The sequence below is a fragment of the Benincasa hispida genome, chromosome 1, assembly GCF_027475165.1.
Source record: "Benincasa hispida cultivar pf3 chromosome 1, pf3_genome.v1.1, whole genome shotgun sequence".
Classification (NCBI taxonomy): domain Eukaryota; kingdom Viridiplantae; phylum Streptophyta; class Magnoliopsida; order Cucurbitales; family Cucurbitaceae; genus Benincasa; species Benincasa hispida.
In genome coordinates, this window is record NC_143478.1 from 26,004,300 (window position 1) to 26,028,773 (window position 24,474).

The 24,474-nt window shown below is 33.8% G+C and overlaps 2 protein-coding genes across 3 annotated transcripts; one reads left to right on the forward strand and one right to left on the reverse strand.

The window, feature by feature from the left end:
* Positions 1 to 498: 498 nt before the first annotated feature.
* On the forward strand, positions 499 to 12,112 carry LOC120084815 (kinesin-like protein KIN-12B). 2 transcript variants are annotated; one of them, XM_039040640.2, is made up of 17 exons: positions 499 to 922; positions 1,009 to 1,078; positions 4,716 to 4,853; positions 4,950 to 5,033; positions 5,124 to 5,249; positions 5,320 to 5,379; positions 5,465 to 5,518; positions 5,666 to 5,758; positions 6,787 to 6,882; positions 7,133 to 7,278; positions 7,691 to 7,840; positions 7,925 to 8,054; positions 8,147 to 9,424; positions 9,502 to 9,600; positions 9,693 to 9,845; positions 9,913 to 10,704; positions 11,598 to 12,112. In XM_039040640.2, the coding sequence occupies exons 3-17, from the start codon at positions 4,728 to 4,730 to the stop codon at positions 11,898 to 11,900; spliced, it is 3,690 nt and encodes a 1,229-aa protein (XP_038896568.1). In that variant the 5' UTR covers positions 499 to 922; positions 1,009 to 1,078; positions 4,716 to 4,727; the 3' UTR covers positions 11,901 to 12,112. The 2 variants fall into 2 exon arrangements, with proteins under 2 accessions (XP_038896568.1, XP_038896563.1); XM_039040635.2 differs by lacking the exons at positions 499 to 922; positions 1,009 to 1,078 and adding an exon at positions 3,742 to 4,251.
* A 6,963-nt stretch (positions 12,113 to 19,075) lies between these two features.
* LOC120092307 (transcription factor bHLH62-like) lies at positions 19,076 to 22,159 on the reverse strand. The gene is made up of 8 exons (XM_039050505.2): positions 20,960 to 22,159; positions 20,612 to 20,848; positions 20,450 to 20,515; positions 20,291 to 20,359; positions 20,126 to 20,197; positions 19,807 to 20,031; positions 19,641 to 19,719; positions 19,076 to 19,528 (listed from the first exon to the last, which is right to left on the reverse strand). Exons 1-8 carry the CDS (start codon positions 21,830 to 21,832, stop codon positions 19,506 to 19,508), a joined length of 1,644 nt encoding a protein of 547 aa, XP_038906433.1. The 5' UTR covers positions 21,833 to 22,159; the 3' UTR covers positions 19,076 to 19,505.
* Positions 22,160 to 24,474: the final 2,315 nt, after the last annotated feature.

Sequence of the window (24,474 nt, forward strand, 5' to 3'; positions counted from 1 at the left end):
AAAAAGTATATAGATATAATAATAACAATAATGATAATAATAATAAGAAGAAGAATAATAAGTAATTATTATTATATAAATATAATTATGTAATATATTCATCGGGGCGGGGCGGGGATGGGATCGGAGACAGGGACGGGGAATATAATCTCCGTCCCCGTCCCTGTTTAGCTAACAGGGAAAAAATTATCTCCGCTCCCTCCCCCATTCTCTATCTAATCAGGGATTCTCCGCCCGAGTCCCCGCAGGGTCCCAACCCCATGGGGTAAATGGACATCCCTAGTCTCACTCCCTATTCTATTCTTCCTCATCTTCTTTATTGGATAATTCTTAACTCTTTGGGTGAGGTTTACTAAACCTTGAAGTATGGGTGCTCATGTGACACCCCAAAGATTTATACATTTATTTAGTAAAAAAAAAAAAAGAGAAGAGTTAATAGTTAATTAAGGAAAAGGAGAAGGGGAATTAGGGTTATAAATGAGAGTTGGGGAACCTCGGGCTGCGTGCAAAAGAAAAAAAAAGGGGGGAAAATTGTTTTTCTTTCTTTTTTTTTTCCTCTCTTCTTCTTCCTCCTTCCAGCCCCCACGTTTCCTTTCACTGTACCAGTCACCGCCTCCTCTAGGGTTTTCTTCTTCTCTTCTTTTTCTAGCCAACCTCTTGCTTCCAGCCGCGCGAGGAGTCGTGCTAGTCGTCGCTGTCGACCAAGCTACGCTCGCCAGTCATTTTTTTCTTCCCTGTCCGTCGACCCGAAGCGACGAACGACGAGCTAAAGTCGCGACTCAGAGCTGCGTCTCTCTCTCTCTCTCTGCTGCATCGTTCTCTCCGTCCGCCAGCCGCCGGTCTAAATCCCAAGCGTCGTCCGTCAGTCTTAGGTTCTGGTTACCGTTGGATCACGGTGGTTCTGTCCAATATGTCTGTTGGGGTAAGTTTCGTTTTGACAGCCCATCGTCATTTGGAATTCTTGAGCCTAAGCTAACTTTCATCCATGAAATTTGTGGTTGGTTTCAGGAACGTGTGGCGGTAAAGGAAGTTTCCAAGCGGAGTAAGAGTTTGTTTTGAGGCAGTTCGTTATCCTGAGGTAAGCGGTTTACTGCCGGTTTTGCCCTAGGATCTTGATAAGCCTGCTGGTCAGAAGGAATTTTTTTTTATGTCACTGTATGTATGAGTAAATTGTGATAAAGTTTGATGTATGGGTAATTGTGCTGAAGTTTGATGTATGAGTAGACTGTGGTAAAGTTTGATGTATGAGTAGATGGTGATAATGTTTGATGTATGGGTAATTGTGATAAAGTTGGATGTATGGGAAATTGTGGTAAAGTTTGATGTTGATTCATGACCTTGAATGCATGCTTACGTCTGTCTGAGATTTTAATGATTGTTAGTGTCAGAATTCATGATTGCATGCTTATGTCCATATGAGATTTTAATGACTGTTAGTGTTACCATTGGGCTATGCACATTGCATGTTGTGAGCCTTCGGGCCCACACCTGTACGGTGTCATTTTTGGGATCACCACTTATGTTTATGCCTGTGACCTTCGGGTTTGCCCCTTATGCCTATGCCTATGATGCCCTCGTGTACTTTGGTCCAATGAAAAACTAACAGATCACTGACACACTTTTCTTTTCCTATTTTTCAGGTAAGAGTAATGATAGACCGATGCATGACAAGAGAGATCCGTGAGATCCGTGAGATCCGTGACTTGGCCATTAGGCAACTTACTGCTTCCGCATTTAGTGTCATGTTTTGGAGTCTGGTTTAGGAGTTAGATGTTTTAAACTCTCATGCTATATTCATTAATTTTATTTTTTGACTATTTAATTGTTTTTCATTTTAAAGTTGAGTTTAGGGGTACCCCAATCGGTAATTTTTTTTTATTATTTTTTTTAATTTTTGTTTTAGTTTATCATTATTATTTATTTATTTACCTTTGCTCGTTCGAGCATTATTAAATAAAAATTCGGCTCTTTAATTTAATTGTTTAGAGAAAAAATGTACGGTTAAGCCTATACATGCATGAAGTAGCGACTAGAAATAAGTAGAAAACTAGAGTCGTTACATCATGGGTTGAGTTGGATTGGGTTGAAAGACTTTCTAGACCCAACCCAATTATTCGGGTTGTAAATTTCTTCAACCCAAATAACCTTTATTAATTAATGAATCCAACCTAACCCAACCATGAAATATTTGGGTTGGATTGGTTCGAGTTAATCGGGACATTTATTTTTTGTTTTAAAAAGAAGCAAAACGTACATATTTTAAAATCTAAAAAAATTTAATATATTGAATTAAGATTAACAACTTAATTTCAATTTACATAGTAAAATTTTTCTTTTTAAAGTGTAAATAAACTACTTTTAAGAGTTGTTGAATAATAAATTATTAAAAAAAATATTAAAATTAAATAAAACTAAAATCAATATATGTATAAATAATTGTGTTATAAGTAATAGAAAAAATATATTTTTAAGTTAATAATAAATTTGGGTCGGTTAGGGTTGGTTTGGGTTATATTAGGTGAACCCATGAACCAACCCAACCTATAAAATTTTCATTTATTTGAACTCAACCCAACCCAACCCAAATGAGTTGATAACCCAACCCAAACCACATGGGTTGGGTTTGGTTGATCGATTTTTTGGGTCATCGGATTTTTTGAATATCCCTACCTTGAAGTTTTTTCTGCCATATAATTGATCCAACTAAAGAGAAAATTTCTCTGATAATCTCATCATCAATAGAACATTCAACCGATTGCAAGCAGTTGATTGTAGTCTTCGATAAGATGGTGGGTGTCTCCACCTCTTTGTTTTGGGAAGTTTCTACCGTGGAGGGTTTATTTCCCTCCATCATGCCGAATAGATTTTGATGCTTTGATATCAAATGATGAGTATCAAGAGAGAATTTTATTCAAAAGAATTAAAAGTTATCAAAATAAGGAGACATTCTCTCTATTTATAGTGGATTGAAAAACAAATTAATTCTAATCCTAATTAATGAAATAAACTAATCCTAACCATAATCCTAATAAACTAAGGAACCGATCATAGTCCTAATCAATCAAGAAAACTGATCATAATCATAATCAATTAATGATTTAACTAAGATATCATAATTATGCTAATCCTACCACATCATAAAAAGAAAAGTAGTTTTTAAAACTTTTTTATTATTGAAATTTGGCAAAAAAATTCAACTCTGGTACTTGATAAAATGTAAATGTAAGAAAATGAAATAAAATAGACTTAATATTCATTTAAGAAAAAACAAAAAACAAAAAATGAAAGTCTCGTTTTATATCTAATTTGGTTTGTTAAAATTAAATATATTTTCTTTCAATTTTGTACCTTAATTTACATAATTTCAAAATTTAAAAAACCATTTTTTTAATTTTTAAAATTTGACTTGATTTTTTATAACATTAATAAAAAAGATAGATAACAAAACAAGTAATTGAAAAGCAAAAAGAATGTTTAATTTAAAAAAACTAAAAACTAAAAGTTTAATTTAAAAAAACTAAAAACTAAAAACTAAAAACTAACTGCCAAATAGTATCTGGCTTAAAAGTCGTAAAAATAACAAAACAAATATAATATGGAAGGGAAGAAAAAGACAAAACAAGTGGACCAATGACCAATGGACTCATGAAACGAGCCGGGTCGACCCGAATCAACGAAAAAGCTCCAGATCCAAACCCCGCAAAAATTCATTAAAAAAAAAAAAAAAAAACCTTCATTCTCGCTCTTCCTCTATTCTTATAATAAAAGTCCCTTTACATCTTCTCTATCATTTCAAATTTCTTCCCTCTCTCTCTCTCTCTCTTCTCTAACGGCTAATTCTCTCTCTTCTTCCCTTCTCTCTCGCTCCCTTGTCTTCGTCTTCCTCAAAATCTTCACTCTTCTTTCCTTCTTTCCTTCTCTCTGTGAATTTCCCATTTCTCTTCAATGAAGCACTTTATGCACCCAAGAAACGCTATCTTGCGAGATACCCATGTCGCCGATCCACCTTCTACTTCGCCTAGCCCTAGCGCCGGAATCAAGGGTAGACCCCCTCGGAAACCCAAGTCATCTAAAGAGAATGCTCCCCCTTCAGATCCGAACTCCATGGTTCCGGATTCCAAACCCTCGCCGGCTAAGTTGAAGAGCCCGCTTCCACCTAGGCCTCCGTCTTCTAATCCACTTAAACGGAAGCTCAGCATGGAGACTGTTCCTGAGAATTCCATCCCTGGTTTGTCTGATTCTGGTGTGAAGGTACATTACGTGTTGTAATTCTGGATGTTTTCGTTCCTTTTTTTTTTTTTTTGTCTTAATTTGGGTGGAGAACTAAGAAGTGACAGTGTAAGTTTTCAGATTCAGTGAAGTTATGTCAGTGGATCATGGATGGACTGCTGTAATTTTGTTATACTTAGCTAAGTGGATGGACTGGTGTTTTGTGTAGCTTTAGTTAGCTATTAGGTGGGAATGACTCTGTTTCTTGTTCAGTTCGTATATCTTTTGGATGTCAGACACGCGTTGTGTTACTGAAAACTTGAAGGTTGAACTGTGGTTCTAATGCTATCGTTTATTTGTGGCTTGTCTTGAGAAAATATTCTATATTATGTTAGCTCAGATGAGGGTTAGAGATAGTGTACTCTCAATTTAAGAGGATTTATTGCTCTAGCTTCCAAGCTCAGCTTTGAAATTTTTGCCAAGTATAAATTATCTGTGATTTTTAGGTGGTAGTGCGCATGAGGCCACCGTGCAAGGACAGAGATGAAGGGGATAATATAGTACAGAACGTTACCGGTGATTCTTTGTCAATTAATGGACAAACCTTTACTTTTGATGCTGTTGCTGACACAGAGGCAACACAGGCATGATCTTTAGTGAACTCTGTTCTAGCTTGCTCTTTGATGAAATCGGACAATATGGTAGGGTGAAAATTTAATTTTTTTCTATTCTGTTTTCAGCTTGATATCTTCCAGCTTGTAGGAGAGCCTCTTGTTGAAAATTGTATGGCAGGTTTCAACAGTTCTGTATTTGCATATGGGCAAGTATGTTGTATCTCTTCATCTGCCTTTCTGTTTCTTGACTTTTGTGATGTTTATTTTGTATCCTAAATGCCTATGTACTAATTGAACCAGACGGGAAGCGGAAAGACATATACCATGTGGGGTCCAGCCAATGCTTTGTCAGATGACAATTTATTAAGCGAACAAAAAGGCTTGACTCCCCGTGTTTTTGAACGTCTCTTTGCTCGTATAAACGAGGTGGGTTTAAAAGTTATAGTTCTTGGATTCTTGAAGATGCACATTATTTAGTCTTTGATTAAAATTGCAGGAAGAAGTGAAGCATGCTGACAAGTTACTCAAGTATCAGTGTCACTGTTCTTTTCTCGAGGTTGGACAACAGTTGCCTTCTACAGAATGATCTACATATTTTATCTATGAATTCATTTCAATTCACTGGAAAAACTTTGTTGCAGATTTACAATGAACAAATCACTGATCTATTGGATCCAAATCAGAAAAACCTCCAGGTTATTCATATTGCCTATTGCCTCTCTCTCTCTCTCTCCTCCCCCCCAAAATAATAAAATAGAAAAATAGAGAACAAAGTGTTGTTCTTGTTCTATTTCCTGTTATACGAGAAACTAATTTGGTCTTCTGTTGAATTTATCTCACAGATTAGAGAAGATGTAAAATCTGGTGTTTATGTTGAAAATTTAACTGAGGAGTGCGTATCCACAATGGCAGATGTTACTCGGCTTTTAATGAAGGTTTTTATCTTCCTCTTCCTGCTAAAATGTGCATCTAAGTGGACCTCAACCAAGCAATATATATATATTTACGGAATAGTTGAAATAGAAATGTTATGGATATTCTATATTCTTTTTTTGTCATGGTTAAGGATAACATTTTTTATATTGATTTTATTAAAATATTGTTATTTTAATTGGAACTCTTTGATTTCATCATGATATATTTCATCCATAAGCTCTTTATGTGATCGGTTTTAGGCTTTATACAACCTGTATTTAGCAATTATTCACATAAAATGCTAATTATTCTGTTTGCTATGGATCAATGTAACTTGCCTCCTATACATTGGATTGGAATTGATTTGATTATTTTCTCTTTCTATGTGGCATTCACAATGGTAACTAATATTGGATGCATATTGACAGCTTAAGTCGAGGGAGCATGTTAAAGTAATTACCAACTACCAAGTACAGAGATCTATGATATAAGAACTCTATTTCACTTTTTAAGTATTAGGGGTCAAGTAGTAGCAATTGTTGCCAAAGTGAGCTTAGTTCAATGGTAATTGGCGTGACTTTCTTCCCTAGAGGTTGAAGGTTCGATCCCCATCTCCGCAGTTATTGTACTAAAAAAAAGTAGTTGCAATTGTCCAAAATGTCCGTATATAATTTATATTCTATCCTTCATATTTTGAATATTGTAATTTTGTAGATCAGTGGAATTTGATTCAGTATGCAATTGGAATCATAAATTTAAATTAATAATCAAGTTTTGGACTTTGTTAATTGAGATTAGTTCCTATTACTAAAGCATGGAAAGGGGAAACCTTAATAAAGATGAAAAAATGTTTGACACTTTGTAGTCTTGATTTTAGAGACCGTGTCATATACTTTCTAAACCATGAAGACTTGTCATCACAATATAGTGAAATTTTGGCTTTAGTAGTTCCTGGTCACCATTGTTCTTCCTTTTCACGGTTAACCTTTTAAAATAACTTGGATACAGTTTTGAACATCATCTTTATAATCTCCAAATAATTATGCAGGGTTTATCAAACAGGCGGACTGGTGCAACAAGTGTTAATTCTGAGAGTTCACGGTCACATACTGTTTTTACCTGTGTTGTTGAATCTCGATCCAAGGTAATGCTAAAAGAATGTTGCTAGTACCTTGTAATATGGTATTATTGGATTTAGAGTGAAAAAAAGAAAAAAGAAGTATATGAGAGGGGTATGTAACAGCTGTGGGCATTGTTGGAAAATGGCAATGAATTTGTAGATCGGATTACAGATAGTCCAGTTTGTTCAGGATGGAAATGCATGGTATTACGTTTCTATGTTCAAGGACTGGTACTTGTAAAATTTAGACTCACAATCATTTTATATTGTGCAGAGACTGGCAGATGGTTTAAGTAGCTTTAAAACAAGTAGAATAAATCTTGTTGATTTAGCTGGTTCTGAGAGGCAGAAGCTAACTGGTGCAGCTGGAGAGCGCTTGAAGGAAGCAGGCAATATCAACAGATCACTCTCACAACTCGGGTAACCTGTGAAAACTAGTGGGAGATATTTCAGATCTCATTTAAGCAGTGATCTTTCCAATATTTTTTTCTTCATTTAATTTGTAATGTTAATTAATTGGCTAATTATTTATCAGAAGGCTCGTTCATACCCCGCTGCATGTTTTACTGTTTTGATTTTCCGTGAGCTTACAATCTGACAATATTTTATTTCTAGTTTCATGTATTGATAATGGGGAACTAAATGTTAGAAACAACATTGCTGCTGGAATTTGACAAAAATTGATGCTGCCGGATAATTTAGAAAGTGTATACAAATTTTAGCCGTATAAAGGAAATTATTTTTTTAATACAGTTTTGACTACATCTCATAAGGACGTCCCTTGAAGAAAGTCCTCTTTTCCTATTTTATTGAGAAAACGATTGTGGTACAGGAATCTTATTAATATTCTTGCCGAGATTTCTCAATCTGGAAAGCAAAGGCACATCCCGTACAGAGACTCCAGGCTCACTTTTTTATTGCAAGAATCTCTCGGGGGAAATGCAAAATTAGCGATGGTTTGTGCCATTTCTCCATCACAAAGGTTAATATAATATTGCAGGGTTCCTCTTGCTTTGACGGTACTTTTTTCTTCTTGAAATGAAAATTACGTGGGTTGTTTTTGCAGCTGCAAGAGTGAAAGTTTTAGCACCTTGAGGTTTGCCCAGCGTGCCAAAGCTATAAAAAACAAAGCTATTGTTAATGAAGTTATGCAAGATGATGTGAATCACTTGCGTGAAGTTATACGGCAGCTCAGGGTACAGTTTTTGTTTTTAGTGTTTAGCAATTTTTCATGTAATGTTTGTACTTCTTTGAGTTGTGAATATGACTAAACTAAGATGTTTAACAGGATGAACTACACCGACTAAAGTCAAATGGAAATAGTTTAAGTGACACAAATGGAGGTCACTCTGCAGCATGGATCCGTAGGAGTTTAAATCTACTGAAGTCTAGCATAAGTCGTCCCATTGCATTACCTCATGTGGATGATGATGGTGATGAAGAAATGGAAATTGATGAGGAAGCTGTTGAGAAGCTCTGTGATCAACTGGACAAACAAAATACAGGTTCAGATGCTAGTGAAGGAAAGGAAGCTGGAACGGTTAAATCAGGTTCCTCAATTGCCTTAGAAGGAAATGAGTTAACTAAGTTTCAGCCGTGTGCTTCTGGAAGTGAATGTCGAAAGGAAATCTCTGATGATATAGATGTAAATATGGAAGAGGAAACATCTGCACAAGATGAGGTTATGATTGTTGGTTCAACAGAAGAGCCTGTTTACGAAACCCCAGTATGTTCTGTTGCCGATGTGCCAAACCATAACCTTGAAGTAGAAAGTCAAATGGCAACAGACTCGTGTGACCAAATTCTCATAGGTGAACCTTCGGGTAATAGTATTATGAGGTCTTCAATGGAGAGAGTGAAAAGTGAACTAAAAACTTCAGGAGATGGCCACTTGTGTACATCCTCTGAACCTCTCGGTGGATCTCAGGCTACCAAGTGCGAATTAGATACGCTCAACAATTTCTCAAATGGGATTATTAGTTGTGTTTCTCCTCCAGGCCTCAGCATAGTTCCTTGTGATGTGTCTCCAATTCTCAAATCCCCTACTCCAAGCGTTTCACCTAGAATTTGTGAAAGCAGGAAAAGCTTGAGGACTTCAACGATGTTGTCTGCTTCACAGAAAGATCTTCAGGCTGAGACTAAGCTGGGCTTACATTGTCTGCAAAAATCATGTGAGAAGTCCTTAAAAAGGAGCTCCGCTAATGCATTATCCCTGTTTTCTACTCAGAGTAAGAATACTGGTGTAACAACAGAACAATTGGCTGCAAGCATCCGCAATGGGCTTGAAATTATTGATAGTTGTCGTCAGAGTTCAGCATTGCGAAGGTCTTCATTCAGATTTTCATATAAACCTGCAGAAAAGGTTAATGTGCCAATAAACAAAATTGATGTTGCCGTGCAAACATCTTGCGATGATGAGGCTGCTGGTGAAAACCTTGTTATGTGCACTAGTTGCAAAATTAGAAAGCAGCTGGAGGTTAGAGAGGAGGACAGCAGTTCAGATCTGCAATTAGTACCTGTGGATGGTACAGACTCTGCCGAGAAATCCAGGATACAAGTTCCTAAAGTATGTCAAGTTGAATTCTACATTTTCCAGCTGCTTGGTGTAGTATATGTTGCTAAATACTTCTTGTTCTTCTGCAGGCAGTTGAGAAAGTTCTTGCTGGGGCTATCAGAAGAGAAATGGCCCTTGAAGAATACTGCAACAAGCAAGCATTTGATATAAGTCAACTCAACCGTTTGGTATGTTCCTTCAGGATTTGCCTGTTTAATCCCCTATACCTGCTTGCCAGGGTCTCTTGATTTAGCTTGACTTTGCTTGGCCACTTTCACAGGTACAACAGTATAAGCATGAGAGAGAATGCAATGCTGTGCTTGGGCAAGCCAGAGAGGACAAAATTCTTCGCCTTGAGAGCCTCATGGACGGTGTTTTACCAACTGAGGAATTCATGGAGGAGGAACTGGTGTCACTCACGCATGAGCATAAGGTCTGAGTTTTTCTATCTAGAGATTTTTCCACTGAGATTATATCATCTCTAACTTTGGTATGTACAGATATTGAAGGAAAAATATGAGAATCACCCTGAAGTCCTACAGACACGAATGGAGTTGAAAAAAGTTCAAGATGAATTGCAAAGTTACAGGAATTTCTATGACTTGGGTGAGAGAGAAGTGCTAATGGAGGAGATTCAGGATTTAAGAAGTCAGCTGCAATATTACATCGATTCACCTTCCACATCCTTGCGAAACTCTCCTTTACAATTGACTTATTCTGAGCCTAGTAGTGCTCCACCTCTTGGTGCAATTCCCGAATCAACAGAAGAGAGTGCTGAGGAGAAACATGAACAGGAGAGAGCTCGTTGGACCGAGGAGGAGAGCAAATGGATCTCTCTTTCAGAAGAACTCAGAAGTGAACTTGAAGCGAGCAGGTTGTTAGCAGATAAAAGAAAACGAGAGTTTGAAGCTGAGAAGAAATGTGCTGAAGAGCTGGAGGAAGCTATGCAAATGGCTATGGCAGGTCATGCACGGTTGCTGGAACAGTATGCAGACTTGGAAGAAAAGCACATGCAATTGCTTTTAAGACATAGAAAGATACAGGATGGAATTGGGGATGTAAAAAAGGCAGCTTCCAGAGCAGGAGTGAAGGGAGCAGAGTCCAAGTTTATAAATGCCCTTGCTGCTGAAATTTCAGCACTTAAAGTTGAAAGAGAGCGAGAAAGGCGCTATCTAAGAGATGAGAACAAGGGACTTCAAGCTCAATTGAGAGATACTGCTGAAGCTGTGCAGGCTGCAGGTGAATTGCTTGTGCGGCTCAAAGAAGCAGAGGAGGGAGTTGCTGCTGCTCAGGTCAGTTAAAAAATGATATTGATGCATTCTCATGATAGCTATCACTTATCGGTTTGCATTCTTTTATTCCATAGTATGCAAACACAGGTTTGACAGGCATGGCTCTGAAGTTGTTGATGTTAAAAATGAAACATTTAATGGAAAAGCTAGTATTGTTTTCTTTGGAGTAATACTAAGGTCGTCCAACTTTGAGTTGAACATAAAATCACTTGATGATTTATAATATACTCGAGTGTTCATGGCCTGGTCCTAAGTCGGTGCAAAAAATGGAATGCAAAAAATGGAACTTCTAATGGGAAAAATCGTTAATATGCCAACTTGAGCATGACTCATCCTAGACCAAATTGGTCAGGGGTTCAATCTCCATCCCCACGTGTTAAACTAAAAAAGGTTGGTTAATGCTATTTGTTTTGGGGGTTATTAACCAAGGTTGTCTGAACTTTGGTTTGAATATAAAATGGCTATAACAAGTGAAAGGGGCAGCACAAAGATTACTGCCCGCATATCACTTGATTCAATAGACAGTCTTGATTTCAAAAACTTGTTTGTTTGCAAGATTTACATATCCTGTTTAGTTCTAGAGAAGGTAAATTGATATTGCTTTGTTTTAGTATATTGCCGTGAGTACTTGCACCATTATTATCCGACTGCACATTGTAGATCCTGCTTGATCTCATGCAACTGGAACATTGTATATAAATCTTGAACTTCTCTTTTATAGTTGGCTATTTTCAGAAAAGATATGTTTATTGTATATCTTCTGTATTTTTTCTGCACCAAGCTATCCTATATTGAATGAAAATGGGGGTGTTTTTGTGCCTGATTTTATTGTTCCTTTTAATTAGTATATATCTCAACTAACATATTGTTAACTAAATTAATGATGTCTGCAGATGCGAGCAATTGAAGCTGAGCAAGAAGTCGAGAAGGCCTACAAACAGATTGATAAATTGAAGCAAAAACATGAAAAGGAAATCAGCACACTCAATGCTCTCATCGCAGATTCTCGTTTACCAAAGGAAGCTATACGACCTGCTTACGACGATGAAATTAGCAAAGCCAAATACGACATAGATGATTCCCATGATCAGCGTTGGAGAGAGGAATTTGAGCCATTCTACAATGGCGAAGATGGTGAGCTACCTAAACTCTCAGAACCATCCTGGTTCACTGGATATGATAGATGCAACATATAATAGGATGAAAAGATTATGGTAGTGCGACCATATACATGTCACCCGTAAATTCTCCAATTATATATAGTTGTTCAATGTAACACTCTTTCTTGGTGTTCGCATTAACTGATTATGAGGAGAACTGCATGATAGTTCCCTTTATTGTTTGTATTTCAAATTCACATTGTGGAAGTTCATAAGAGTGAAATGAATTGTAGAATTCTTTTATCGTTTCCCTCCCTTTCAAATTCTTCTCTCTTAGTTTTGAGAAATATGTGTGACATTATGAATAATGTCAAAACCTACCACCAAACTTTAGAAACAGAAAATTCCATGGGTTAATTCTTTGCGTTTACTTTTACATGTGTTCTTGTATAGATAATTGTTGCGTTTTGTTCTCTTTTATATTAGCTGATTAAAAATCACATAATAATTTTATTCAAGGAGGGAAATCTTGAGAAAAGATTCTTATTTTGTATTTAAATTTACAAAATTCAATGTCATTCTGACATATATTGTCAACTTGTTGACAAAAAAGTACAAAAAACCTTGCTTACATTATTCACCATGCAATTTTCTGCTCTCCATTAGAGGTTAAAGATATTCTTCCCAAGGTGTGGCTGCCAATAGGTCAGTTATGAATGGATCCCAAATTTTGTGGTGTTGAAACAAAATGGATAATGATGGACCCCAAAAAGCAAAGGAAGCAGAGAGATAACATAGTTTTGTGAAAATAAAGGGTTTCAGATAATGTTTTGAAGTTTGGGCATAAAAATAGGAGCCAGTCATCCATCCTAGTTCATTTACTTTGGAAAATCTACACCTTCATTGTTATATTATTCCATATTCCCTCTTGGAAGAAGAAAGAAAAGGAAAAGGGAAAAAAAAGTCTTGAACATGGAGCTGTTGTCATTTATTTGTTTGGTTTTGTTGTCAAATGGATAGGAGGCAATGTTCAGAAGGATCAGAGAAATGTCTGTGAAACCAAACAGCCAGATAGTTCATTGGCAATTCTTTTCCCCCTATAAGAGCAGACCATTTAATTTAATGCTATGTAGACCATAAAACAAGATGCTTGTGCCTTTGTCCCTTTTTTCTATTTCTAAAGAGGACCATTTCCATTTTTCTTTCTCTTTCTCTATACAAAGAAGGACCAATTCTTACTACACCATTGAAACTCAAGAAATAGACTTTGAAAGACATAAAAAAAACAAGTAGGCCTCTCAACCCTAGCCATCCATCATCCTTTAATCTTCTCCCAATTGGAACTGAAATCTTTCATATACTTTAATGCCCATTTTCTCTCTCTGTATGAGAGTAGGAACAACGGACCCATCACAATTTAAAAATGGAAATGGATTTGAAAGTGACTATTGGGAGACAATACCAGCCATTTGATAGTGAGAGAGAGAGAGCTGCAAGTTTCAGAGGGGGGAGGGGGCCTGTTTGTTTACTTTGTTTGGTCCTAGTTAGTGAGAGAGTAAAGTTTTAGAGAGAGAGAGAGGGCAGTTTGGTCATGGAGTGAAAAAAAATTATTGAATATGGCTGCCATACGACACGATCTGTTTCCATTGGATGAAGGGTTCCAGCCCATCCAATGAATTTTCCATAGTGGAAGAATGGATTAGATATACAAAACTTAGGTGTTTGGTATAAGGAGTTGGAAACAATTACACTTGTTGATTGTATGGATGGTACCAGGATCGGGACGGGGTGAGGCAGGGATGCACTCCCCATCCCTGTCTCCGTGGGAATTTTCAATCCCCGTCCCTGCCCCATTCCCCGTTTTAGGGGTCAGGGAATCCCCATTCGGAGATTCGGGTCTCCGAAGGAAAAATTCTCATTTTTTGTTTTTGTTATTTTATTATTTAAAATTAACTAAATTTAGTATTTATAATGAAATTGTAAATTTTATTTAAAATATTAGTATTAGTATTACATATATTTGTTTAAATTAATAATTAAAAAATATTTTAATGTCTTTATTATAAATTTAATAGAAATTAAATTTATTATATTAAAAAAATTAAAATTAGAAAAAAAAAAAACACTAACTAAAACCGTAGCTTTTAAGCTACTATTTTAGTAGTTTATATATATATATATACATATATATATTTTAGAAAAAATTTAAAAAATGTCAAACTATTAACAGGAATAACAAAAAATTATTGATAGACATTGATAGACTCCTATCAGCGTCTATCACATAGTATCAATGATAAACTTGATTAAATTTTGCTACTTTGTGTAAATAATTTCTCTTTTTTTCTATTTTTTAAAATCTCCTTTCAATAAAATAAAAATCCAGGGCAGGGGCAGGGATCCCTTCTCCGTTCTTACCCCGTCCCCAATCGAGGACCCGATTTAAATCTCCAGTTTGATCCCTTTACTCGATCAAATTGGGGATTCCCCGCCTTGATCGGAGAATTTTGTCATCCCTAGTTGGTTGGCCCAAGGAGTTCACGAGTCTCACCACCAAAATACATCAAATTTATGTTTTACTAACTTCTTATATTGTGGGTCCCAAAAGTTCACAACTTCACTCCTTGCCTCAAGCATTCCCTAAGAGATAGAGAACTCTCTCTCGGGAGGGATAAGAAAATATTATTTGACGTAGCTACCACAATATGTTTGCCTAGTCTTAACTACTAAATGCATATCAAACAAAAAAAAAATTGTTTCTCTCATATATCTAACAGTATAAAAACATCCTTATTATTCAACATACTTGCTAAACCATCGCAATTTGTTTATCCAATCATACTAACCATTGAACGTAGGATCACACCAAAATTTTTAATTTCTCTCATACATCTAACAATGTAAAACCGTCAGCCACGTTATTTCAGATCCTCAAATAACACAACTCCAAAAGGAAAGGTAAAGTTTGAGAGAGAGAGAGAAACTCTCTCTCATGAGGGGGCTGTTTGGCTATCACAATTCTTGACTGTCCCACAACAGAAGAAAAAGAAAGAAGGAAATAGGAGAAATGTTTACGCGTTATGCTTCTATGTCCCATTTGTTGTTTTGAGTTGTGGATTACATCCTCAAGGACAGTGCTTGGAGTTGAAGCAATAACCCCATGAAAACAAACAAAAAAAAAAAAGGGTAAATTTTGATTCCAAATCAAAGTAAAATGAGTTCTTTAAATGAAAGGAATAGACATATAATTGAAAGGTGAAAAAAAAGGGTCTTTGTTCCAATTATGGTTAGGTGAAGCATTCATTCCACACAAATAATAACAATAATAATCCCATCAACTTTACTTGCTTTCTCTAGCCCCTCTTTGCAATTATCAAACCTTTTATCCCATCTTCTTTTAGTTCTCAAGAAACTTACCTCCAAAAGAATATATAGTTTCTTTTCGAAAATATCTATTTGAACACGACCTTTTTCTTTTTTGCTAAAATGCTCGAACATTCTATTTTAGGCTTTGAACTCTATATGAAGACACTTTTTAAAATTGCTATCATTAATTTTTTGACGATTTGCTAAAACCACGCCTGATATATAATGGTAGTTGTAATTACATCCTCTGACGTTTAATTATAAAGATTGGACCCTCAAACTTACCATAATTGTAGAAATTAAATCCCCAAATGATAAAAAGTGAACCCTCAGACTTATAGAATGGTTACAATCTACAGTTATATATAAGATTGAGGGTCCATTTTTAACATTTGTATAAATTTAAGGGCTCAATTTTTACAATTGAAAGTTTGATGATATGATTGCAATTATAACCATACTTTAGAGGTGGTTTTTACAATTTATCCGTAATTTCTTTTATTGATCATGCATTTTGTTCAATGGTTTGTTGAGAAAATATCTTAATGGACAAATATTTGAAGTCATAGATGAGTCGGGATATATATTTTTGTTAAATATTTGAAATATTAGGGACTAAAATGAAATAATTATGAATCATTTTAAGGGACCAAAATCAGGATTTAAGGGTGCTATTTTTCAAATATTTTTCTTGAGCTTATTCAAAATTTAAAACATATAATAATATCAAAATTGTTTCATCTCTACAATTTGATTCCTGAAAAATAATTTTTTTATTTTTATTAAGAAAAAAATACCTTTTGATTCTAATTTTTGGATCTAATTTCTATTTGGTCCTTAAGTTTCATAATGTTTTTTGTTTCAATTTAGTCCCTAAATTTCAAAATGTTACAATTTTACCCTTGACATTTGAGTTTCGTTTTAATTTGGTCCCTAGATTTCAAATTTTACATTTTTAATCTTGAGTTTTTATTCAATACTCATTTTTTCGTCTTTAATGTTAATGTATCTTAAGAAATTTAAAATAATTAACTGAATTATAATTAATTAAGATTCACTATTTTTCATCACTTTCAAAATTAAATTTAAAATTTTACCTCATAATTATTTAAATTAATCAATAGACATTGACGTCAATGATTGAAATTGAGTATTTAAAGAAAAATCGAGCTTAAAAATGTAAAATATTGAAACCTAGGGACTAAATATAAACAAAATTCAAATCCCAAAGGTAAAATTGTAAAATTTTGAAACTTATGAACTAAATTGAAACCAACATCAAAATTTTATGAACATTTTAAAACGTTGAGACCAAATAAAACTAAAAAAGGTTTTCTTTTTCTCCCTTTTTAATATTATTTTGTTAAAGTCCAATCTTATGGAGAATAAGAAGAGACAGATTACATCCAATCACTCACCTTCATTATGTTTTGCCTACAAATAATGTGTAAGTTAGTAGAATAATCCATTAGCCTTTTTTATTTCATGTCATTGTCTATATGATACTCAAAATCTATCATTAACCTAACAATATCTTGGCTGAAGTAATTAGAAGGCATCAAAATGATTTTTTTATTGACTTTACTCACTTTCTTTTTTTTTTATTTGTTGGTTTAAATTGCTAAATCTTTCCTTGTTGACTTCTAATCCCAATTATGATTCTAATTGTAATTATCTTTGAGATTGTTTATGTTTGTTTGCTGCCTTTAGCTGGAATAATTTTTTAACCGTTATAATTATGCCTATTTTGGCTTTTAATTAAAAGGGAGATGACAAAAAAAGAAAAGAAAAGAAAAAAGAGTAAAATTGAATGGTTGTTACTTGTTTGATCAATTATTTATTTATTTATTTATTTAGGTTAAATTACTAGTTTGTGGAGTCTATTTGACCTTTGAGTTTAGAAAAAAAAAAAAAAAAAAAAAAAGAGGACAGTTGCAAATATAGATATTATACCAGGAGTATTAGTAGATATAACATAATATAAAAAGAATTGCAAATATAAAAGAGTTGTAAAAAGAATTACCGGTGATATAGTCTATTAATGATAGACTATATTACTAGTAAGAGTCTATCAACGATAGAAGTCTATCACTGAGAGACTTGTCTATATTTGCAATTTTTTTAAAATGATGTTACACACTTGGTTATTATTCCTAAAAATGCTACCCATTGTAATTATCCAAAAAAAAAATAGTCAATTAATCTTTGAACTTTCGAATTTGTATTTAATTGGTTTATGAATTCTAAGAAGTGTCTAATGAGACTTTCAATATGGTATTCAATTGATTATTGAATTTTCAATTTTGTGTCTAATAAATTATTTACTCATTCGGGGTTTTTTTTTTTTTAATTTCCCCAAAAGCTTAAGTTGATAGGTGAAGATAAATTTAATATTAAATCATCTAACAACATTCAACTTGAAATACAACTTTGTTTTGAATGAATTAGTTATTTTATTTTTTTAAAAAAGGATAAATATCAATTCATGCTCTAAACTTTGGGGATTGTTTAAATTCATATGTATCAATTTAACACTCAATTATGTTTTATTTGGATAATTTATAAAAGTTCGGTATAAATTTGTACAATTATTAGTTTAAAGTTTAAATTGATACAACCTCTAAAGTTCAAGGATATAATTGATATTTATCCAAAAAATTAATATCAGAGATCTACTAGACAAAAAATTGAAACTTCATAGACTTTAAACACAAACTTGAAAGTTTAGATATTACCCTCGTAACTTAGCTCATTATTTTTGTGATTTCTATATTCTTTAGAACAAATTTGTTTGTTTTGAGTTCAACGATTTAAACCTCTGTCATCTAAGTAAAAAAAAAATATATATTTTTAACAGTCAAACGAGCTATGTTCAAGTTGACAATTTTGTTCAACATTATTGATTTAAGAGTGAGTATAGAAGTTACCTTGTGCATTTCCAAAAATAAAAGAAGTAAAGAGAGACAAAGAAAGTATTTGAAGCATGTAGGAAAAGGAAAAAAGAGACAAATCCCTTTGGTGAAAAAAAAGGTAAAATATCTACAAAGAAAAGAAAGGGTATATATCCATCTACATCATAACCCCCACTATATATATTGCTTTCTTCTTCAACTTATCCATTTTATTATTAAGTAAATAAATCCCATTTAATTAATTAATAAATAAAATAAATAAATAAATCTTTTGCTTTTAGTTTGTGAAGTAGTTAAGAGCTTTTAACTGCTGCCAACCTGGGCAATGAAAGCTCCATTGAAGAGGAAAAAAGGTGTCTTTAGCTGTGATTTGGTAGATAACAATATTCAAAGTGGCTTTGGATTCCAGTTAAGAGAACAACTTTTTTCAATATATTTATATATTTATATTTATAAATAGTGTTATGATTTGATTATTTTGGACTTAAGAGTTGAAAACGTCCCCACACAACAGCTGGTTTCAAGTAAGAATCTATTTTCCCCACAAGTTACGCGATTTAACTTAACATAATATCATCTAAAATGGGTCCCTCCATTCAATCAAAACCCTTTTCCAGCTATACTTGAAAGCAACTCTTTCAAAACTCATCTTCATCATGTCCCATTGTTTTGCAAACCAGTCCGGGTCATATCGTTCGATGTTGATACCTGCTTTATATAACCGTTGGATGTTGATTCGATAATTTGTACGTCTTCCATAGTGAAAAATTATATATACTGTTAGGTAATCTTCACATCCAATGGTGAAAAGTTACGTGTCACATTGAGACAAAAGAAGAGAGAGAATTGTCCGTCTGTCTCATAATAACCGTTGGATGTTGATTCAGTGACCTGTTTGTCTCTCTAATAAACACTCGGTTACCGCCCGGCCACATTGTGACGGCTAAAACAGGACCAAAATGAGAGAGAAGATCAGGGAGAGAGAGAGAGAGATTTGTGTGAAAGGAACAATGATAACATTTATGATTTATGAGTAGATGTAATACACAAGGGTTGGATTCAATGTCAGAACTTTTCAATCTTTTCCAACACTACTTTTACAATGGCTATACAGAAAGCATAAATGTGGTCTGATAAAAATTGAGGCCACCACTAGTTTTTTTTTTCCTTTTTTCTGCCAATTAGTTGTAGCATTATACAGAATGGAATTCTTGAAAGAATTCTCCAAAAGAATGAGTGGCTGATACATAATTTTCAGAAAGAAACAAAAAGAAAAAAGGGAATAATTCTTCTATTTTCTCCAAAAAAAAAAAAAAAAAAAAAAAAACTAAAAAGGAACTGGAATCCCTCTCTATGTACAGAAAGCCTCTCTCGCTGTGGGGGGGCCGCCATGGAATTCATCAGTTTTTTGTTCTTGATTCTTTTACAATTCACTTTTCATCTCATCTGCAGCATAAAATTTTGGATTCAGTTCAGAGATTTAACCAAAATAACTTCAAATATCAGTTTAGTGATCTAATCAAACCCAATTAGCTACAAATTCTGTGGTTTATCTTACCATTAGCAGTCTGCAGTTGGTTTTGACCATAACCCATCTGAACTACAGTGTTGAGTTCATCTTCCCAGAACTTTGAAATCTGTATATCAATTTAGAGATGATCTTTAGACTGTGCTGTAAAGAGAGATTAGTTTCATCACTTTAAGGAAACAGATTAGCAATTTACTTGGATTCCATTCACGACTTCGTTGTACCCGCCCGGCATTTGCCCGCTTAGATTTCTTTGCATCACGTCACTTGCTGAGGCAACTGAGAATTGCTTTTCTGTCCCATTAGAAACGCCGCTATGAAGTGCAGGCATGTGCGTAGATTGATAATCATATGCAAATTGGGGCACAGATGAATCCATAGGGTAAACCGTATGCGGTGACAAACCGGGACCTTTGAAGATCTGATATATGTAGCACATCCCACGAGGTTAGTTATAATTCCAAGAGTGATCCACAAGATTATGAAGTAAAAAAGATGATCTGCTTTTCACTCACATCCTTTGGGACAAGGGTCTCCATATTAAAATCCATCCTTGGATTCACAGTTGCCAATTTCATTGAAAGAAACTGCATCAAATCAAACCCAACTTAGAAAACTATATATATATATATATATACACCTACAGAATGTGGCAGATCTTTTGAATATTTGGTGATCACCTCGACTTGGCGCTGCAAAGACTGAACATAGTTTATAATTTCATCAAGCATGACTGCCTTCCCAGTTACCTGTTGTAAAAAATGCAACTCAAACGTTAGAACTATGTTTTAGGCTACGAAATTTCAAACTTAGATTGCAGAATTGTAAATTCCAAGCACCTTATTGCAACCGGGGACGAGATCCTGAAGAAACTTCATCCGTTTGCTGATTTTCTCGCGTCGGACCTGCACAAACAACAACAAAAGAAAGCAATTGTAAGCATTTAAATCAGATTGAAGTGCAAAAGGAGTAATATACAAAGCATTTGTGCTTTAGCTTACTCTTTCAGCCAAACTGTGGCTATCTGTAGCTTGACCCCTTCTAGCTCTGACATGGATATAATCCTTTGGAGGCTCAGGCGGCTTTGAATTATCATTGTTTTGTTTCTGATTTGCATCCCCTGAAGTTTTTGTGCCATCTTTTGCCTCTGCCTTCCCTTTTGCAGCATTAATCTCTTTCTTGATAACTTCATCTGGCTTGATTTTCTTTCCATTTGATTCATGGTTTTCTACGGCAGCCTGAAACAAGAATATGCCATTGCCATTTTAGTTTCCACTCTGTTACATCAACAGATACAGAAGTTTGAAAAGGAAATATAAACAATAGACTCAAAATTTCTAAATATATACCTTCAGATCTTTTGCTTGACCAGTTTGAACTGATTTCCTTTTCCTAGTGTTGGTTTCAGCTTTACCTTTGAAACCCAATTCCCCAACTGTAATCTGCTCGGAAACCGAAGATCCTTCTCGCGAATCACCGGCATTTTCGGGGGTCGAAGACCTCGAAAACCTGTTCAGTACTTTCTTGTTAGGGATTGGCATTGAATTCCCCTTTTGAACTGGGCTTTGGTCACCTTCCTGAACCCCAATTTGAGATCCAATTCCACCAATGTTGAAGGATTTGTTACTTGAAACTCTAGAAAGCTTTCCAGATTCCACTCCAGCTCCAGCCATTGGTCTGTTACTCAATTCTTGAGTTTCATTAGAACCCAATTGCCCATTCAATCCCCCAAGATTCCTGTTCCCAAAACAAGAAAATCTCGCAGCCCTTTCAGCAAAACCAGGGTCAGCTGAAAATGGGGTCAGATTTTGATGATGGGGAATCAAATTCCCTCTGATCTGAGACTCCATGATCGACGATAAATTAAGCTTGGGAGGAGAATTCAAAGGCGTATTGTAACAAGAAGTGTTCGTACTATTGTTATTCGTTCCACCAATGTAAGAATGAGGCGAAATCTCACCAGAATTGCATATACTCCCAAGCCTTCCGATCAATTCTCGCATCATCGAGTTATCTCCACCGCTACCGCCGCCACCGCCGATTACGTGAGAATTCGCCGGAGAAGACACAATCGAACTCAAAGTAGACTCAAAGAGATCGCTCTGATCCATCGAATTTTCCCAATTGGGATTAAACAACCCACTCGAATTCAGCTCATTAGGTTGAATTTCCATCCCATAAAAACTGCATCCAGCATCGTTCATGAAGAATTCCTTCTCCATATCAACGAATTACACAAAATTCAGACAAAAAATCCAAACCCCAGATGAAGAATTGTGGCGAAATCAAAGAATCAACAAAAAAACAACAAACCCAGAAACTTTCTCTGCAAGAAAAAGAGAAAAAAGAAAAGAGCAATGGCAGAGGGGAGGTTTTTGGTAAGTGAAAGGAAGAAACTACAATAATGAAATGATTTCTTTGTTAGTTTGTGGGCTCAAAATGGAGAAGATTAAAAAGCAAAAAAGAGAAAAGGGAGAGAGAGAGAAGAAAAGCAAAGCAAAGCAAATACAGAGGAAAGAGAGAGAGAGAGAGTTGGAGTGTGAAATGTGGGGAAGTGGAGGGGAAGCAACATAGATAAAGGGAAGGAAATGTCTGTTTGACTTTTTTTTTTTTAAAAAAAAATCTTTTTTTTCCTCTCTCTTTGAAAGTACTTCAAACAAAATAAAGAGAGATATTAAAATATTGTTAATAATATAATCAATTCATAATTTAATGTTACTTAGTTGTGTTCCTATATGAAAATTTAATTGAAATTGACATTAGAATATGCATGCAAATAGCCAAACATAACAACTCATTTAATAATATGATAAACTTTTTCCTTTCTAAAATTTTAGGTTCATATATCTCTTATTGCAATTATCATTTCAGTGTAGATTAATATATAGAATAGATTAATTGTATTATATAATATTTTTAGAAATAATAACCAACCGTATAGCAACATTTCTAAAGAATTGCAAATACAACAAAGTCTAGGGGTGGATCAATACGAACCGAACCGAATCGCACGGTTCGGTTTTAAATTCAATTTTGGCATTTTAAAAAAAAATCCATGTTATATTTTTTTTAATTAAAAAATAGTTCAGTTCGATTCGATTTTAAATTCGGTTTTGTTCTTTAAATTCGGTTTTACTCTTTTTTTAAATAAATAAATATATATATATATATATTAATTAAAAACGGTTCAGTTCGGTTTTCAAAAGTGAAACCAAACCGAACCAAATTAATTCGGTTTCAAAATTTCTTCAAACCGGATTCAAACCGGATCGAACCACATTTTTCGATTTCACTGGATTTTCGGTTCAGCTTTTAGAAACGATTCAATTTTTACGGTTTGAATGACCACCCCTAACAAAGTCTATCAATTTAGACTCTATCGCTCATATATTCCTACTAGTGATATGATATATCGCTAATAGACCCTACTAACAATAATCTAAGTCTATCATTGATAGACTTCGAAAATAAAATCTAAATTTTGTTATATCTACAAATTCTTTTACATTATATTATATTTACAAATACTTTGAATCTGACTACTATATTTGCCACAATGTCTATGAAAGATTAATTATCATTTTAAAGGTCAATCGATTGATTGAACCTTTACAATCGTTGAACTAAAAATATATCTCTATTTTAATATTTTTTATTACTTGAAAAAAAATGTGACACGTTGATGAGATCAATATTGCATTATCTATTATTGTTTGTTAACATAATTTTAATTTGAATTGTATTTCAATTTAATCCATGGAGTTCTTCAAAATTTTTGGGATTATATTATGTCGGTGAATATCAAACTCAAACTATATGAAATTGTGGAAAGTTAAGTGTACTACTTTTTCTTTTTTTAAAAAAAGCTGCAGGTGCCTTGATTTATTAGGTAATGCTTGGCAAAAAAATAAAAATAAAAATAAAAAATTAACATTATTTATTATTTATAAGTCAGAAGGTGATAGATATCGTAATGCTAAATTTTCTTCCATATATCGACATTTTTATCTACCATTTTCATATTTTCATAAATCCAATATCATTATAATGTAAATCCATTATATCGTAAAAAAATTTGATGAGAAAGCATCTAAAATAAACTATAAAATGTTACTAATATTATTATAATATAAATAATAAACCTTTTAACTAGTTTAAGAATATACAATATATACATTTATTAAATTAAATAATTTATTTTATTTTTTTATTCTTATATTTTGTTAAAAAATATTCATCAACATCTATATTATATACATTGACATTTCTATAAAACTGAGACTTAGATATTTTTGTTGATATCAACATTTAAATCTAAATATAATTTACCTGGAGTCCCTAACACTCAATCAAAAAAATCCAAAATTTTGGATAATTTATACTAAAAAAGTAAAAATAATAGAAAAGAGAAAAAAGAAGAAAATATTTTCTCTCTTTCTTCTTCCAATATTGGGCTTTGCCCAAACAATGTTTAAGCACAATTTGGCAGTTAGCCTCATGTATAAAGTTTAGAATTTATTAGTGATTAAATACGAAGAAATTGGACTCTATAGCAAGATTCTGGATTTCATTTGAAAAAAACAAACCTAAAAAATGAATAAAATTTTTGGCCAATCATGTGTGGATATACAATTCTCGAATGTTGTACTCGATAAGTCCGAATTTGAAAATATATAATAGTTTCTTAAATTTTTAGTTCTTATTTGGAAAAGACTTATCATATTTTTTCATTATATTTAACCATTAAAAAAATTAAATCGATTAGATGTAAATTTAAATTTTGTAACTATAGGACCTTTAACTTTCAAATTTGTATCTACTTTATTTTTTATTTTTTAGAAACATCAAACGGATCTGCTATAAT

What these genes read in the sequence shown, in the direction of transcription:
- LOC120084815 (XM_039040635.2), top strand. Translation starts at nt 3,946, where the DNA reads ATGAAGCACTTTATGCACCCAAGAAACGCTATCTTGCGAGATACCCAT. An exon ending in TCTTTGCTCGTATAAACGAG is followed by an intron (nt 5,250 to 5,319) that starts GTGGGTTTAAAA and finishes TTAAAATTGCAG; the next exon opens with GAAGAAGTGAAGCATGCTGA. An exon ending in CACTCACGCATGAGCATAAG is followed by an intron (nt 9,846 to 9,912) that starts GTCTGAGTTTTT and finishes TGGTATGTACAG; the next exon opens with ATATTGAAGGAAAAATATGA.
- LOC120092307 (XM_039050505.2), bottom strand. Translation starts at nt 21,832, where the DNA reads ATGGAGAAGGAATTCTTCATGAACGATGCTGGATGCAGTTTTTATGGG. An exon ending in GCCACAGTTTGGCTGAAAGA is followed by an intron (nt 20,516 to 20,611) that starts GTAAGCTAAAGC and finishes TTGTTTGTGCAG; the next exon opens with GTCCGACGCGAGAAAATCAG. An exon ending in AGACCCTTGTCCCAAAGGAT is followed by an intron (nt 20,032 to 20,125) that starts GTGAGTGAAAAG and finishes TACATATATCAG; the next exon opens with ATCTTCAAAGGTCCCGGTTT.